Source organism: Branchiostoma belcheri, unplaced genomic scaffold (assembly GCF_001625305.1).
Source record: "Branchiostoma belcheri isolate BF01 breed outbred unplaced genomic scaffold, Haploidv18h27 scaffold176, whole genome shotgun sequence".
NCBI lineage: Eukaryota > Metazoa > Chordata > Leptocardii > Amphioxiformes > Branchiostomatidae > Branchiostoma > Branchiostoma belcheri.
In genome coordinates this window covers 64,012-82,870 of record NW_017803224.1, presented here as the reverse complement: position 1 = coordinate 82,870, position 18,859 = coordinate 64,012, and the positions used below count along the sequence as shown (strand labels likewise).

Sequence of the window (18,859 nt, the reverse complement as noted above, 5' to 3'; positions counted from 1 at the left end):
CGACTCGGAACTTAGAGTCCCGTGTTCGAGTCCTGACATGCCACCGATCTTGTGCCCTTGGGAAAGGCACTTTACACGGCTTTCCTCACTTAGCTCAGGTTTAAATGAGTATTGTTCTGTAATGTGTCCCCTGTGTTGGTGGCGGCATTAATATCAGTTGAAGAAACTTGAGTGTGTCGTCACCATGTCTGGTGATTACATGTTGGAATAAAAAAAAAACAGGCAACAGAGAATAATGGATTCTGGTAACGTGAACAACATATCACTACACAAAGGACAATCACCATTAAAATGTTCGTCATTCTGTGTTGGTATCTAGTAATAATAGTAAAATGTTATTTGCAACTGTATTGCACTGACTCCACTGACGCTCGCACTGCCACCACTATTGCCTCCTTTAAAAGGAAGATATGGGACTCTCTAGGTGACCCCTATAAGCCTTAGGTGTATGACCCTGACCTCTCCACGTTGATGTATTGTATTGCTGTATCGTGCGTGTAAATGTTTGTCTTGTCATTTAGGCTGCCCTGGCTGTACAATTTGTCTTTTTACAGCCGAACGAATAAATAAATAAATACATAAACTGTATTGCAACACAAAGAGTACAGAGAGATCAAATTTCTAACGACCTTGAACCTTGAACGTGGACATCTTAGGGGGATGTCATCACGGAAAACAGTGGGTCCTTCTAACGACCACTGTCGCCTTCATCAGGATAATCAACGACCAATCACTTCCGAATGTAAACTCGCAAGGGTTACGGTAACCAGTGGTTCAATTCGATGTCACTCTGATGCGTTTCTGATTAACAGAAAAAATGTGTATTCCTCCTATTTAGACAATCAATCAATCAATCAATCTTTATTCAAACAACTAGCAGACCTCAAGTCTGAATTGAGTTGTTTTAACAATTCATAAAATTAGATATTAAACAATACTAATGGTTTACAAAATACATAATTTACACAATAATCACACAAAAGCGGTAGAGAGCTATAATAATGCCTATTACACTACTAGTAGAGGTAAATGTCAATGCTAGCCGCACTCAGTCACTCTATGCCCACTTAAGTAAAGCCTCGGTCACAACTCGCCGTGCGTGCTTTTTGTCCGTACGTTTTTGTCGTGGCTACGTCTGCTACGTTTTTTCTGCAAACGTAGGGTGGCCGGCCGAGGGAGTACGTCACTCGCAAGGTGTACGTACGTGGTCTGCACGAAACGCCTGACCGTCAGCGGTTGCGTGCATCGTACGTTGCGCAAGTGGTAAGTGAGTTGTACGTGCTTACAACGTACGATCTCTGTGCGATTGCCACGTTGCCGCGTACAGGCCGTACCTACACGTGCGGCGTGCGCACGATTTCCTTACTCACTCGCACGTTGTAAGTGCGTGCACCTCCTGTTAACTTCATCATCACTAGCCGCCCTGGTGTCTTCCGCGGCCCGTTTCTTTGGGTCTTGTCTGGTAGACTTCTTCTGAGCCTTCCTGGGCATCTTGGAGACGAGTTGGCAGTCGCCCGTCAAGTCGTCTTTATATACTGTAGAAATAAGGTGCGTTGCGCGTGCGTTGCACGTGCGGAGCACCTAGTATGGTGCACGTGTGTTCTGCGTGGTCATTGAGCAGGTCAACTGGGAAGTGAGGAGTAAGCACGGATGACGCAAGCACCGTGCGTGGCACTGACGTGCTTCGTGCGCTGTCCGTACAGCAATTGCACGTGAGAATAGTGAAGTTAGACTCACGGAGTCCGTACGTTGCACGCTCATAGGTTGTACGGGGCACGCGCGTCGCACGTACTCGCACGCACGTGTGGTAAATCCGCAGACCGCACGTAGAAAAAGTATTACATGCACTTAAGGTTCTACGGCGTGTCTGCGTGCTCCCAAATCCGTAGGATTCCGTACGGAGGCGGTACTCACCACGCACGGATGCCGTACGTTTGCCCACGTTTTTGCACGTAGACAGCACGCAGAAGCACGTACGGCGAGTTGTGACCGTCGCTTAAGAGTAGGGAAGAACTGCTCAACAATGTAAGGAATGGGCGATTTTTTGTACCGGTTTTGTACAATCGGTTGTATTATTCTGATGACATGTGGTAGTTGATCTGATGTCATCCAAATGTGTTCCTTTCTCCCATTTAGAGAATCGGTTGTACTATTCTGATGATGACAGCATCTTCAGTTCAGACATGCACGGCAACAATACACAACTAGTCAAGCCGGGAGACCAGTACTGGAACCGTGTTTCAGGGATTGCGGTCGGTGACGATTACGTCTACTGGGTCACCTACTCGCCAGGTAGCCTCCGAAGGTAGGAAAATGACCTTCCCTTGCATCCACTTTGACTTTCTTATAGGCAAGCCGTAATTATCATGAAAATCAGTTTTTGTAGATTTCAAGAAGGTATTACAAGTTATAATGGCCGAATACTAGTATATATTCGCTGAATATTGTTATAATTCATGAAAGTTAGGCCATAATTTTGCATAAGATATGACTTTTAAAGCTATTATTACTCGTGTCCCAAATGGAATCTTTAACCACTAAGGTATTTCGCTTATCCACAATTAACGATTAACTGACAGTAACGTTATGTACAATGTTAACTACAGGTTATCCAAGTCCAGCATGAATCAGACTGTTATGTTGGACGGCCTGGGTACTACACGGGGCATCTACTTGTCCACGCCATTTCCGCCTAACGTCACCAACGGTAATTACCTTCGACAAGAAGATTGTGTTTTCAGTAGCGTTGGTGTGTGTGCGAGTCCGTGTGTGTTGGGGAGTTTGGGGTGTATGTGTGTGTGTGTGTGTGTGTGTGTGTGTGTGTGTGTGTGTGTGTGTGTGTGTGTGTGTGTGTGTGTGTGTGTGTGTGTGTGTATGTATGTATGTGTGTCTGTGTGTGTGTGGGTGTACGTGTGTGTGGGTGTTGGTGTTAATAGAATAAGACGATAGGGCTTATATGAATTGTCCTGATAGGTGCGTAGGCTTTGATGAGACATCGCAATGATTAGATTTGGGCCTCCCTATTTATGGTACTGCTGCGGAACTTGTGGTTTTGGACATTTCGTGGTCTAGACAGACACGCTGTAGTAATTTTTGGATAGTACCTGCAGGTAGCCCTTGGCATGTGCTAAGAAAGGATTGACCTGATTTGGGGCGCAGTAAATGAATCTTAGATAGAAAAATTGCCATTGTTCAAACGGTAAAACGTTCAAAAAGAGTGGAAATGTGCTTTATAAAAAGCGCCTAATAATCAGTCTCCAATATAATACTAAATTGAAATATTCAAGCATACATTTATGTTTAGAAGGTGGTATGGTCCGAGTCCTCATGATTCCATTTTGGGGCCCCAAGCAGTTTGTTCCGAAACTACAGGGGCAGGATAAAATCTAAAACCTAAAAATTGAGTCACCCTGATTTTTTGTATAAATGTACACAATGTAGCTCATGTGATTCGTTAAATAATCAGGATCTAACTTGGTAATTCGATACATCTGCTGCAGTTCATAATCAGAATTTTCAAACTTGAGGAGAGAAACGACGACAAATATAAATTATGCAAATTAACAAGTAATTTACATAATTAATGAGAAAGCTCTATAATTACGGCTAATTGTGGATAAGCGAAATACCTTCGTGGTTAAAGATTCGATTTGGGACACGAGTAAGAATAGCTTTAAAAGTCATATCTTATGCAAAATTATGGCCTAACTTTCATGAATGATAACAATATTCAGCGAATATATAATAGTATTCGGCCATTATAACTTGTAATACCTTCTTGAAATCTGCAAAAACTGTCTCGTAGCTCGTCTATTTCAGAATTTGTTTTTGCACTATCATATCTGTAATCTTAACTTATTTATGATAAGTATCGGTATTTCAGCGTGTTCCTCGTCCAATGGAGGATGCCAGGAGCTGTGCCTTGCGAATCCGGGAGGGAGGGCGTGCGCCTGTCGGGATTCCTGGGAACTGCAGGAAGATGGACTGAGCTGTGAGTATAGAATATCGTTTGGCTCGTCTTCAAAATCAAAGTGACTAATAATCAGTGGTGTAATATTTGTGCAACATAGATGATTATTGCCTCCATAAAAAATGGAGGTATTGTTTTTGGCGTGGCTGTGTGTGTGTGTGTGTGTATGTGTGTGTGTGTGTGTGTGTGTGTTTCCGCACATTTGTAGTCAGCATAACTTCAGGACGCCGATTGTGATGATATTTAGTATGCTGGTAGGTCTAAGAAAGCCAAAGGTCAATGTCAAATATGGGCCTCCTGGTGGCTGACGTTGGTACTGCAGCAGAACCGGTTTTTGTACCTTATTGCAAGTCAGGGAAAACAGATGTGTGGGTTATGCAACAAAATACCAGCTGTCAAGGAGTTCCTCTAACGCATAAGACGTATGGAGGCAGCGCGCCTGCCCGGTTTGATTAATGAGGTTCTTCCTCTGGAATAAGCTACATGTACAGTTGACCATATATATTACAGCCTGACCTATTTCAGGCCAAAGGTGTGTGTTTGAAAACAATTACCTGTGTTATTTTGTTCTGTACTGTAGTGTACTGTGTAAAAACATTTACAAAAACTCATATATTTCATGGAGATATGACATCTCCGAATTCTTGTTATGTTTGCCACGCATGGGTTCATCATCTCCGTCAAGTACATTTTTGTGCATTCTGTTACTAGATTTACGTTTTTATTTAAATTTGATCAGTATTTTATTATAATTTTCACTTTGTATATACTTTTTATATATTTATAATTTTAATACAAAATAATTTTTACATCATATTTTACATTTAGCACCTTTAACCTGGAACATCCTTTATGTTTCTGGTCCTCCGAAGCAATCCATAATGGTTTTCAACTTACATACTAGTGCATACATGTACTAGCATCAGATATATGGCAAAAGTAGACCTAAGGATAAAGATATTTCAACCAGAGTAAGACAAGTGTAAAATTAAAATACATTTCTTGAGAGTATATTTCATGTGTGTTTGCATTTGCCATGCACAGTTTCTTCGAAAGGTTACTAGCATAATTTTAAAAAGTGATAAGAGTGATATAAATAGGCTCAATGTGAGATGAAAGACCCAGATAGACCGTTTTTGTTCATATTTTCTATAGGTTGCCCGTCTGGATACACTACATACAAGGGTGTATGCTTCAAGGCATACAATCAAAGCAAAACCTACACTCAGGCCGGAAAGGTGTGTGCAGAGGACGAGGCGCTCCTGGCCATGCCGAAGGACAGAGACGTGGACGACTTCGTGAGAGAGCTGAAGAACGCCGTGGATGAAACCTCCCATTTCTGGTTTGGCCTAAACGATCCGAACGACCAGAGTGAGTGGGTGTGGGCAGACGGGACTCCACACGGCATCAGGTCTGACTGGAACCGCTGGCAGCTCGGGGAACCTAACGGCAACGAGGGAGAAAACTGCGCGAACTACTATGGTTCAGGCTGGAATTACGCGCCGTGCTCCTCTGCTTACAAGTTTATCTGCCAGCTGGATAAAAGTATGTCATAACACAAAACATAAGTTAGGCATTGATTTCGTAATGTTTTCTCTTGGAAATTATCGTTCTTTTATTCCCCTGGTAATAAGTTATACCAACTAGTAGAATTGACTTTATCAAACCATTTTGTGTTCATGTCATTGGACGGCAGTTTAGCTTCAATTTCGTTACAAGTTAAGATTTTTTGCAGATCGAAACATGATTAATTCAATATAACAAAGAAAGCACCAATAAGTTCACAGACGGCAAGGTGTTACTATGTTCAGGATTGTTAATTTAAAATCTAGAAGTTCTGTGGTTAACTAAAAATCTAAAAGTTCTGTGTTATGCTCCCCACATGAATGTTGCGAAATATACGTTAATTGAAAACCAAAGCTTTATCTTTCTTCAGGTCCCAAACTTAAGCTCTTCTAGAATTCTTCCAATCAAGCAGATTAGATTCAAAATCCAATGTATGAATTGTTTACATGTAAAGCAATCGACTGCTCTCTGGGACATTTCCGCTGTGGACACAGACAAGCCTGTATCCTATCCTGGAAGCGGTGTGACGGGATCCCGGACTGCACGGACGGGAGTGATGAGGAGGGCTGTGGTAAGTCTCTGTCATCAGGTCATGTAGTACACACACATGTACTTGTACCCTGGAATCCAAGCTCGTTTTCCGGGCCGCAAGAGCCCTTCGCCCGCTGGTGTAAGTTACCGCTATATGGGGGAGTCTAGCCCGGGGGGAGTTTGGCTGGCCCTACATCGACAAACCCCTCGGGCTCAACTCCCCCGTAGCGCTAATTTAGGCAGGCGGGCAAAGGGCTCTCGGCTGCCGAAGGAAAACGGCTAACGGCCCGATACTAGTTTTGGCATCCAGGGTAATGTACTTGCAGCTGCTCGTAGGTCAGTAGACATTATCTCCTTCCAACTGATAAAAGAACGACGTGGTAGGTTGTAACCTCGTCAAAAAGAGCAGACTGGGATGGTAGTAGAAGATAAATGAAAATTAAGAAGAGATGTTGATTTTCTTAATGACTAATTTGTCGTATGTTTCAATGATTCTGAATTTATGGTTTTATAATGTACAATGTCTAGCTATACATGTCTATAGTGACCGACAAAGATGGATACAGTATACAAGCATGACTATTAATGTTTGGGTCAGTTGGAAATCATAATCTAAGGAACCATTCTTCTACTCTATACTAAAGTTAGCTTTGGTTTACAATACTTCTAGTCAGTATTTCTAGTAAGTAAAATGACATAAACTATTATTCTTTAAACCTTTCAGTGTGCCGGCCAATCCCTAGGGGTTTTGAAATCGACAGCAGGCTTGCAATCCTACCGAATCAGCTGGGTCATACGACGTTTGAGGAGATACAGAATTCCTCCCTCGTGGAGCTGCTCAACAGTTCGCAAAGCATCCCGGGAAAGTATCACCCTGAGATAAGGACATTCTTGTCGAGAGTCCTTTTCCCACAATGCAATGTCTCCGAAGAAAATAAGACTCAGTGCTCTTCGCTCCTAAATGCAGCCAACATGGACTCATGCATGTGAGAAAAAAAGTTATGATGATGATTTTTAGTTCACATTTCAGTTACTATTTTTTTGGAACGTGGCATGTTTCACAGCAGCTTATGATGAAGCCTCAGATTTCAACCTGAACGCTCACGAATCTAAAGATGCCATTACTTCCACTAAGGCCATGTTTTGATTATATGGATGACATCCGCGCGCGCATGAATTTTCGGCCGTTTCCAAAAAAAAAAAGTTTTCAACCATACTGTAAATCGTACAAAACAGTTGCAAAATGAGCAAAAATATACCTTAAGTTTTAAAAAAAAATTAAAAACCATACCAATGTCGTAGAATGCCAAAATCAAACGAAAAAAGACGAAATTGTAAAGAAATGAACTTGAAGACTAGATTATTCGCCAAACCATATTCTGTGCCATTTGTTAAACCTTCAAAACCACGTACATTTCATAATGAAAACAACTTTTTTTTTGCAAAACTCTTTTTTTATTCGCATGCGCGCATCAGTTTTGGGGCTCTCGGAGAATGTCATCCATATAATCAAATCAACATGGCCTAAGATAAGGAACATGTTATATGCAACATGGCGTTTGCTGGCGCGCGTGCCGTACACTACCTACGTTTAACGACTGGTATTTGATCTACGGTAAATGTTTTATAGGGGAACACAGCTGGTGCCATGCCGCTCGTGGTGTGAAGAAGTGCTCCACATGGCTGATGACTGGATAAAGAACCAGCTGCCGCGATGTGACCTGTTTCCTTCATCCGATCACAACTGTTGGAATCCCAAACCAGCCAAGAAAGGAAGCGAAGGTGCAAAGAGAAGACTTTGATACTGTTTGTTATGATATCTAAATGAGCTCATGATTTCATGGGCATAACGTTAATTTGATTTTGGCACGCCAGCCAAATTCCTGACGCTTACTCGGGGATTTGATTTGATTGATTTGTTTTTTGACTTTATTAGTGTGCACATAAACAAAACAGACCATAATAATACAAAACAAGGATAAAACTGGTGCAGGAGAAGGGGAGAAGCATGGAATGCTTATACAAGGCCCTCCTCCTCTAAACTATACAAAATTAAATATAATCAATAAATGGAAATAATACAATAGGAAATGGAAATAATACAATAAGGATAATCGAATAATGTACGGTATAAATTAATGACAATGAAATAAGGTAATGTAAGTTATAAATGCAGTGCAATAATGATAATGATAATAATAATAATTGGTATGAGTTAAAATAAGAGAAAAACACTAAATGAAACTACTACAGGGGGCTAGGTTCGTTTATCAGATGGGTTTTCAGAGCTTGTTTGAGTGAGAGAAGAGACAAGATAGGATTCTTTAGAGCTGGAGTTTATTCCATAAGGTGACACCTTTGTATCTAACCGACATTTGGGCAAGAGGGGATCTATCGGTTTGACACATACTCCACTACTTGTGTTCTTTTGTCTTCCACAGTTTGCTACCACGGAACTGGCATGAACTACCGTGGCACATGGAGTAAAACGACATCCGGAGCAGATTGTGTGGAGTGGTCAGCTGCACAAGCTGGTTACTACAAGACAAAATTCCCTTGGGCGAACCTGAATAACAACTACTGCCGCAACCCTACAGGTCTAGAGCGGCCATTTTGTTTGACCGAAGGAGGTAGCCAGGCGGAATGTGACGTCATCCCGTGTGGTAAGTTGTCGTGTAAGAAGATAATATGCCTTGCTTTCCCAAACCGTTCACCAGTTGCTTCATGTGACGGATATGAGCTCTTCCTGTGCTCAAGCTACCTTATTCATATATAACATATGGTGAGCACCCCTCGATCTTTGCCCTGCTACAAAATGTAACACGACACCACAGGGTGTCTGCTACAGCCTGTGGTACAGGTCATTGACCTCATTTCTTCGGAGAAGACGAGGAGGAATCAGAAACAGACAAAACAATATGTTCACCTTCGTTGACATAATGTCTACCTTTAGTTACCAGACGTCTATCACCATGGCAACTTGTGCTGTAGCAGACACCCTGTGGTGCTGAGTTACATTTTGTCACAGGGCAGAGCTGAAAGGGTGCTCATTATATATTGTATACGAATGTTTTAGAGTAACAATAAACAAATTTAAAGAAGTGGTGTATTAATTTAGTCTTGACCATAATGTTAACATTATGCATTTGCTTTGCAATTGATATAATCTGTCTAGTTACTCATTTTCTCACTGCCTGTTATGACTGCACAATCAGCTGCTGAAGGCTGCTGGGACAGGGGTCCTCCGAACTACGGCAAGAGAAGCCCCAATAAGAGGTTCTACTACGTAGAAGAAAAGGTCACGTATTCGTGCAACGAAGGCTACACACTCAAGTCCGGTTACACTAGTGAAGTGAGGTGCATCGAAGGAGGCAATTGGCAATATGACAAGCCCCGTTGCTCAGGTGACTCTTATAATAGAAAGAAAGTTTATTGCAAATACTTGCCCGAGGGCTAATTGCAGTTACAAAGAACATAGAAAGAAAATACAGTGATATGTGAGACTATATCTACTTCTAACATTATACTGTATGCTACAACATGACATGACACTAGTTTTACTGGGTTTGACTTCTTCTTTGTAGGCAATGGAGGACGAATTTACCCACTTCTTCTATAATATGTATAATATCAGTCTTTGTTACAGGTGAATTGTATCTGTTTTACAGTACATCCTCAAATTAGTCATGACCATGTCAATACACACGACGAACCAAAATATCAATATGATTTGCATGCCGCAAAACTACAAGCAGTTACGTTCGAAATCAACGCTGTATTTAACAATTAGTACATTATACAAGACCTAACATACCACAGTGGGACCTGGTACATTATTGCAATGCTACAATGAGACCTGGCACATTATTTAGAAGTGATAGTCCATTTGACGTGTGCTTTGACAACATGTGGCCACAATCTAAAATGTACCAGTTTCTGCATTTTGATTGATTGTTTTCACTGAAACAAACACACATTATGCAGTGAACCACAGACAAAGGCTGCAAAAGGATCTACTGGAGATTTCCAGTGCAGGCCTGCCACCTGAGAATGTCATCGTCAACTTTAAAGGATCTGTGGAACAAGTTGTCGACTTGGTAAGTACTATTTTTCTATTACATATGTCCTTATAAATTAGTAGTTCCCACTATGAAGAGCAAAAGGGGCATTATATAACATCTCTGCACCAAAGATTGAAATATTTTAATTGAAAAAATCTTCGTGTCATTATATTTTACTTTTACTTTAACGTTTCCTTTTTAATTAAGTTCATGGTAGGCGCTAAAACACCACAAACTACCAGAAAAACACAAACATGGCTGGCAACTATTTTCCAGCTTTCAAACGCACTCGAAAGGCGTCATATGTTGGCACCTCCCTGAATGGCACTTTTCATGCAAAGGAATAGAGTTGCAATTGATTCAACTTAGAGAAATGACCGTACCAAAAGGTTTGCTTAATTTAGCAATCATCCATGCTGTAATTCATGTTGTACCCTTTATTTTAGGATGAAAAGAAGGAGCAACTTGTTGCGTCTGTCGTCATCGATTTCGTAAGTTGCAAAAAAAAATTATGAAAACTTACCTTTCATTTACCAAAAAATACTGGTATGCGGACAATAGTCTAGTTGTCTAGTCATTTTGGGGTTGACACTTACGTGAACAACCTTTGTCATACGCAGTGATGTGTTTCATTTTGTTAGACATGGCAGGACAGCCGACTGAATTGGGATCCGAAATACTACGATAACGTCACCACGCTAAGCGTTCGCGGCAGCGACATCTGGGCACCGACGTTGATTCTGAAAAGAAAGTACGTTGTAACTTCTTCAATTCACTGAATTCATCACATTTTTTTCAGAATATTTTTAACATTAAATCCATCTTACTGACCGAAAGAATACCCATTACAAAGAATGCCATGCGAGTGCCATGATGGGTGAAGAGTATTGGAGGGAGAGGGTTCATGACCGGGAAACCGCTACCTAATGATGATGATGATGAGTGTCCCATTTGTGTGTGTGTGTGTGTGTGTGTGTGTGTGTGTGGCCTCACGATAACCCAATAAGGGTGAAAGAGATAGTGTTGATATTAAGTGTGTGAATGGGACTTCATGAGACCTCGAAATTGATAGATTTTGGGCCCGCTGGTGGCTTGTGATGGTACTTCAGCTAAACGTCCGGTTTGGGGATTTCGTGATCTGAATTTTCAAATGGTAGGTAGCTCACGGGCTCAAGAAGAAGTGACGTGAGTTTGAGCCTCCTAACAGCTTTTTCTGGAATTGCAGGAGCATTTGTTAAAAAATTTTCTAAGATGGATAACTCAAGAACCGATTGTCATAATGTGGAGAGTATGATTAACTGATGTAATCATGCAAATGTGGATCTTGTGCTCATATTCAATGTTCACTCATTGTCGTCAACATTCGTCAAGATTAACTCTAGTTTGCGTTACCTCGCAGTGCTGATCCGGTCTACAAAGGCCTAGAAAAGAATGTGCCGGTCCGAATGAGCCGCAGTGGTCTGGTAGAATGGCGTGTAGAAACCCTGACCACCACCGTATGTGATGCAGACCCCTTCTTCTTCCCTGCAGACATCATGGAATGCGACATATGCTTTTCCGCAGCCACAGCAATTGCGCAAACCATCCGTAAGGCTTTTGCAATGATTCATGACAGGTTTGGTCTTTAGAAATGCTATCCTAAAATTAAGATGATTCTTTTTTTTTTAATGTTTACATATCTGGTAAATATATATCTGATAGCAATGGAAAAGTTATAACTTATTGGGACAATATGTTTAATACAGAATGCGAAGGGGGAAGGTCTGCAGACAATATGGGAAACAGTCCCTGCAACTCTTACTCCGCTGCAAAAACGGAGGGCGAATGGTATCGAAAGGACAAGATCTTCGCGAAAGACAACAGGGAGGCGTGCCTTGCTGTTCATCTGTCCAGGATTCCACTGTTCCACATCGCCACTACTGTAGGACCCTGCGTCATCCTGGTGGTACTGATGACGATCACATTCATGATGCCCTTGGACAGGGGCGACCGGATCGCGTTCGGAGTGACCATTCTACTCTCCATGGTCGTGTCTCTCGTGTTTGTGACAGACGTACTTCCTGTCAAGGGGGCATTACCTCTTTTCGGTGAGGACAAAAATCAGATATGGCACAATAGCTTTGCTTTAAAAGCATTTCTTCAAGATAGTGCAGCTGCTTTGGTATGACTTATGTATTCTGGTAACTGTTAACCATCTTGAATGTTACAGCTACGCTAATCATCTTGTGGATGGGGCTGATGGGATTATTCCTATTCTTCACTCTGATCATCATCATCATTCACGACAGGGAGGGCAGCCTGTCTCCGACCGCGAAGATTATTTTTCTTCGTTATATTTCAAAGTACGTTACAATATTTTTGGTTCCAATGATATCTGTGTGTACTATGATATATATAACTGATAGATTACTTCACCTGCAACTCCAATTGTCTCTATAAAGTTTCTTTTTTCTTCTTATAAGGCTTCCATCACCATTACGGTCAAGTTTCTCTGTTAGGAAGTTGTTTTTAACACTATAGTTATATTTCGCTCAGTATTTCTTATCTAAAAGAAAGTTATCTTCATAACATATTAAACCCTGCATATAACGATCGATGAATAACCATGCATGTATGAGGACAGCGGCGAAAATTAGTGACGTTTTTTTTTTCTATTCATTTCAATGATTATTTCTTTTTAGCTATTTCAATGATTATTGCTTTTTAAGTCATTTCAATGATTATTGATTGTTATCAAGGATGCTGCTGTTGGGTGATCTAACAAAGCAGAAGCGTGCAGGCGATGGAGAGGCTGACCTGACCAACCACCCTGGCATAGAGATGACCAACTACGCCTTCCAAACGGATGACATGGTCGAAGAAGGGAGACCCGGTGATGATAACATACGGACCGGGCAACCATCAACGCCTCCTGCACCTACAGACCTGGAGGCCACCGGTTCGTCTGACCTTCTCGAGCTGATCTCTTGCGTAAAAGAGGTAAGGAACGAGATAAAGGGGCTGACTAGGGCGGTTAATAACCAAACAGAGGAGCTGACGAAGGCCATGAACAACAAAGAGGATGTGTCCGACTACACCCTGCTGGCTAAGGTCCTGGACAGGGTGTGTCTTGTCATGTACGTCATCAGCATCGCGGCAATCGTTCCCATGACCATGTATTTGAGCAAGTAAAAGTTTGGCAAGAACGTTTATAATCTTGTTTTGTAGTTTGATTGCCAGCACATGTATTTATTTGACAGTGTACGTACTTGTTCTTGTTCTTGTTAAAGTTTAATAACATGGCAAGGCAGGAAACTATGCCAGATTGTTAATTTTGGTTTAAACATTGAAAATAGCTTTGCATGGAGGTTATCCATGAACTCAAATCAGTGTGACTTTTAGTGTAGTTAGCGGAAAGAAACCGTCATGATGATTTACATTTGTACATATTGCATGTCTGTAACTTTTATACCATAATAACATTTCTTATCTTATACTTATTACATCAGTTATTTACCGGTTACTGGTCCATTGAAAGGTTGATTAAATCGGTACTGTTAACCAAAAGCAGAATTGCATGCATACTTAATAAGGTTACGAGAGGAATTGGCACAGACAACTTCTCTGCGGGATTTTGTCTGATTTCAGCACAACTTAGTGTAGTGATGTTGTAGTGATGAAAATATTTAATATGTGCAAGACAAACCAATTTTCTACTTAGTCAACCCTTTATATCACAAACACACAAACACATAAACACACTATAATACATGTACAAGCACACACACACACTCACACACATACACACAATTACATACACACACGTTCACACACACGCACATTCACATACACAAACGTTCACACACACACACACACACACACACACACACACACACACACACACGTACATACATGTACGGACATACATGTACTTTTTATTTATTAAGTAACTAACTCTGTGGGACCAAATTATTTCATCCAGTATTTCGTTGTCAAATACTCAAAATTCAATGAAGAGGAATTTTTAAAGTTTATTACTGACTTTGCTAAAATCCCACTCAGATTCAGATTCAGCTTTATTCATATTGGCATGACATGTTAAATCATGAATTGAGCCTATATTTGACAACATTTATAGTCTACATGTATTAAAAATGAAGACTTATATGATATAGTCCAATATACATCATTGAATGTATGAATGTTTCAGTCGAGTTTGTAGATATAGATGAAATTGTCTAGGCAACAATATAAGGAATATACTTAGCGTTTTTAGTTTTCATCCGATAAATATTCTTGTCTATGATGAATGAACCAATATGCATGTTCTATTAGATTGACACCTGCAAGCATAATTTAGTATTAAATTTTAAAAAAATGCTGTGAGTTGTCTGTTATTTTTTTATCACTGTTCCTGTTCGAACAATGTATCAATTATATTTTAACCTCTTCAATAAGGATGTTTGGAAACCCAGGCCTTTTCTGGGAATAGAGAACTCGAACCTTGCAGGTTTTTTTTTTACTTTGTGGCATTGTTTCCTTATTCTACGTAGGCATGGGACATCCTGCCACTGTAGTTTTCATTATACGCCATATCTTTAAGTAATAATATTGCAGGAATTAAAATGCTAGAGTTTACAAGCTGTGGTAAGATATTCATACTGGAAACACAAACTTCTCAGGGACACAAACTTGAGTTCTTCAGGAGTTAAATCTAGAAGGTAAATCTGACCTGACAAAAAGTTACAACTGGGTGTTTTGGTGACAAAAATGCAATCAGATTAGCGTGTCCCATACGAAAGGAAGGTAAGCAACCGCTTTTGCTTTCATTCATGAATGCTGAGCTGGTTAGCCATCCCTACAAACTGTCACCAAGTCCTCAGCTTAGCAGCTGTACCGAAATAACGTGGACACAAATTGAATAAATTTAAAGAACATAGTGTAACAATAAACAAGTCTTTTATTCGTCATAAAAACAGCAATAAATCTCTGCTAAACAGCAATGGTCGCCCTGTTCTGATCTGATTCTTTCCTTCCATCACATCTTCTCTTATTACATTTTGTGACACTGTCGTGACGTCTGTAAATCTGTGGCGAAGCCTTTCAGCGTGTTTCGTAGAATAAAAAAAAGGAGTACAGAGATTATTTTGTCCTCTAGACCAATTCTAAAAAAATTGACTAAAATATAATATTTATAATATCCGGTTTAATGTATGAATGAATGAATGAATAAAACTTTATTTTCGTGTCGTGCGCTTTCCCGCGCCCAGCCCGTGTGGGCTTATACGACACCGTTGATTATAAGTTATACATAAACAAAAGAGAATCAAAGAATGTATTTAAAATACCAGATAAGAGATTTGAGGCTAAATACATTTTTGGGACTAATATTTCACAATTCAAAGACCACATACACGTTTCTGCAACTAACATTTGGAATACATTATTGCTATGGTGTTATTAACTGATTACAATGTCAGAATTTAACATACAGACCGAAACCTAACCTTATTATGTTTGCTCTGTTTCTTTTTCTTCTTTCTTTACAAACACTGACCTCTGACCTGTCTCATCATGGTAACTGGTGTTGGATTACATAATGGTGCAATTGTATAGTGGGAAGGATTTAGACTCCTGTCACCAGATATATAAATTTGTTTGATTTTGAGTAAGAATTAACAGAGCAGACCATATGCGAAGGTAAACATTATGCATTTGCTCTGCAAATGTTACCTTTCTAGTTCATTTCCTAAGTTTGTATTCAGTTACGTACTTTATACTTTTTTTATTTATTCAGAATACAATAAACAAAATAAGGGTACAAGACAAAGTGACGACGGGCTCAAGTTAGGTAACTTATGTTAGCGCCGCCACTTATACGAATAAAACTAATATTACTAAACAATACAAAACACTAACCAAGAATACATGTAAAAGAACAAATAGTCGAATTGATGAAGCGAGAGTCCACATTCCTCACCCAAAAGATGAGAAGGACACAAATAGAATTAGAAACGTTTTGTTGCTAAAATGTAATTTTGGGCGCTTGACATAATGTTACAGTTAACTCGGAAAGAATAAACCGGGGAACCGTTCAAAATTAAGAGTTGTTTCGCTCTATCTGAAAGGGTGTGTAAGTTAACAGAGTGTCCTAAGATCCCAGAAACTTTGCTGAGGAGTTCTGAACGGTGGAAGTTATGTAAAGGGCAGTGTAATAGGTAATGAGTAACTGTTTCGTATTGACACCCGCAGCTACAAGCAGGGCTAGCAATAAGACCCATTGTGAAAAGATTATAATTTAAGCTGCAGGTGCCAATACGAAGCCGAGTAAGAAGAACACAGGAGAAACGAGAACCGAAACTGAAATGATTATATCTGGTGGGGCGTAAATATCGAAATAGGTGAGTCCGAAATTTAGAATGATTAAGTGTACGAATATTACAATTTAGGTTATTCCATCCAGAGATGGAATAAGGGAGAAAGGACTTACCAAAACGAATTGTTTTACAGTTTATAGTTCTCAAATCTGTACTATTTGTACTATGTACTAACTTTATACTTTGTACACGGACATTCTCCATGGTCCTCCACACATCTCGTGTGACCACCCAAGGCAGGGTTTGTTGCACTCCGCGTCTGGCCGAAGCTGTCCCCGGATTCCCCGGTAATTATCTTCTCTTCCACACCAGCACTCTTCCCCATACTCCGTAGCTACATAGTCGTAAAGAAAGTTACCATTATCATGCGGTATCGATAGTGTTCATAAAGAAAATGAACTAAATTAGAACACTGTAAACGGAGTGATTCAGCTCTTCATTATATACATGCTCTTGAAACTTTTAAAACAATATTAGAGTTTTAAGTTATGGGAAGATTTAAGATTTCAAAATGCATATGCCGCTCTTTTCAAAGATCTGTGCACCTATGCTATTGTATTCTGGGGTTATAGATGAGAGTATAAGTAATCAAACTCGTGGCATTTCTATCACGACAGACAAGTTTTACCTGCATAGGGGTAACCCATTCTGCGACAATGGATCACACATAGCGCTGTGTACATTTTCCAGTGTGCCATATATTCGAACGGAAAGTTGCGTTTGCTACCGTCCGGAAAACAGCCCATGTACACCCCATATCTGCCGCCTGAGGATAGAAATTACAAACTTTAAGATCAATTATAATATGCGTTTTGATGTTACAGTATTTGAAATTCTCAATTTGACGTAGTGAAAGAGTCCTCGGCAATTTCAATTTAACTCTATTGTTAAAATGTTCTCGCTGCGTTCAGACTGCAACTTATGGACCATGTGGCGAAAGAAACTCATGCACAGCAATTTTTTACTTTCTGAGGAATTTTGATACTCGCTTCTGGAGTCTAGTATGCTTTAATACTTCCTACAAACAGATGAACTTTCTTCCTAGTCTCACCTCCGCCATGTGAGGTGCGGTTGACTGCTGGGAGCGTGGAGACAGTAGTGGTGGTAGTAAAAGCTGCAGTAGCTGTAGTAGTAGTTGTTGTACCAAACTGTAATTTAGAAGAAGCACAGTAAGGCATGGCCTATTTTGAAAGGACCATGTAACCTCGTGTGTATAAGGCATGTGTTACCCCCATGAAAAATAAAGGTTGTGTTTTTGGTCAGTATCTGTAACTGTATCTGTATCTATATAGCCGGTAAAACCGCCCTTTTTGCGTAGCATACCGGTCTCTCTTTCTTCCTCTTTCTCTTTCTTCCTCTCTCTATTGGGAAATAAATGATATGAAATAGTTATTTGGTAAAAGATGGGAATTTCATACTTATGACATGCCGAAGTTAGTTAACATGAAATTTGACTTCAGAAAACTAGAAAGAATATGATTATAATTGCAGAACCTATGATATTAATATTTCATATATAAACATTTACACAACATCGAGGTATGCGGTCTACAAATTTTTGTTTGTTGAAATGTCATTCTAAACGAAGGTAAAGCTTGACGCTTTTTCATGTACCCTATAGTGCAATGCTGCATCTCACATACATAACTAAACGAGAACTCTAAAGTACAATAGAAGCCTACCGTTGTTGAGCTGGCGCTTATAGTTAACCAGATAAAGATTCCACTGACGACGCACGACACAATGACCGTAGCTGTATATACTGCAGCTAAGCAGAGCCGGCGACGGGTGCATCCTGAAATATTGCAGATTTGTGCCATGTTAGTCAACTGTTAGGACGAAAATATGAGCATTTTGTAGTTAATTCAGAACCCGGTTTTATTATCAAATCAGACAAATATGAAGCGGATGGATTCGAGAACGAATTGAATAAATTGTTGAGGACTTACATCAATTGATTTGAAGGTTAATAAATTGTATTTTGTATAATGCATATTATAATGAATTGTTGTTAAGTATTTTATTGGCGTCATGCAAATTGTTTGTTTTCAACATTAAACAAAATTCCTGGAGCAGGACTTTTGACATGCCCACTACAACACACTACAGCACCTCGTATTGTCAATATGTTGCAGTAGTCAAGGTAGCAATGACCTAATTATTTCAACAGCCAATCACCTACCTTGCATATAGAACGCTACATGCCGAATTTCAGGTCATTTGACCTAAAAATGAAGCTTGATTAAATGGCAGAGGGAGAAACACGAGTAAAAACAATACATTTCGTCCATATCATCCACAATATTTTGTTGTTCTAAATGTGGAATATATAGATTATTCTTGTAGAATGGATGTTTGATAGTTGTTGCCATACT

General features: G+C 40.0%; 1 protein-coding gene and 1 long non-coding RNA gene across 2 annotated transcripts; both read left to right on the top strand.

Moving 5' to 3' along the window:
• The first annotated feature begins 2,228 nt into the window (after positions 1-2,228).
• On the top strand, positions 2,229-4,053 carry LOC109467142. Its single transcript, XR_002140064.1, has 3 exons — positions 2,229-2,305; positions 2,607-2,707; positions 3,884-4,053. It is a non-coding gene; the product is annotated as an uncharacterized LOC109467142 (long non-coding RNA).
• A 1,029-nt stretch (positions 4,054-5,082) lies between these two features.
• On the top strand, positions 5,083-13,341 carry LOC109467134. The gene is made up of 13 exons (XM_019765069.1): positions 5,083-5,515; positions 5,991-6,107; positions 6,792-7,053; positions 7,698-7,849; positions 8,509-8,742; positions 9,292-9,471; positions 10,052-10,164; positions 10,575-10,619; positions 10,770-10,879; positions 11,528-11,715; positions 11,874-12,215; positions 12,338-12,470; positions 12,867-13,341. Exons 1-13 carry the CDS (start codon positions 5,083-5,085, stop codon positions 13,297-13,299), a joined length of 2,742 nt encoding a protein of 913 aa, XP_019620628.1. The 3' UTR covers positions 13,300-13,341.
• The last annotated feature ends 5,518 nt before the right edge of the window (positions 13,342-18,859 follow it).

What these genes read in the sequence shown, in the direction of transcription:
- LOC109467134 (XM_019765069.1), top strand. Translation starts at nt 5,083, where the DNA reads ATGAAAGACCCAGATAGACCGTTTTTGTTCATATTTTCTATAGGTTGC. An exon ending in GCCAACATGGACTCATGCAT is followed by an intron (nt 7,054 to 7,697) that starts GTGAGAAAAAAA and finishes AATGTTTTATAG; the next exon opens with GGGAACACAGCTGGTGCCAT. An exon ending in TGACAAGCCCCGTTGCTCAG is followed by an intron (nt 9,472 to 10,051) that starts GTGACTCTTATA and finishes CACATTATGCAG; the next exon opens with TGAACCACAGACAAAGGCTG.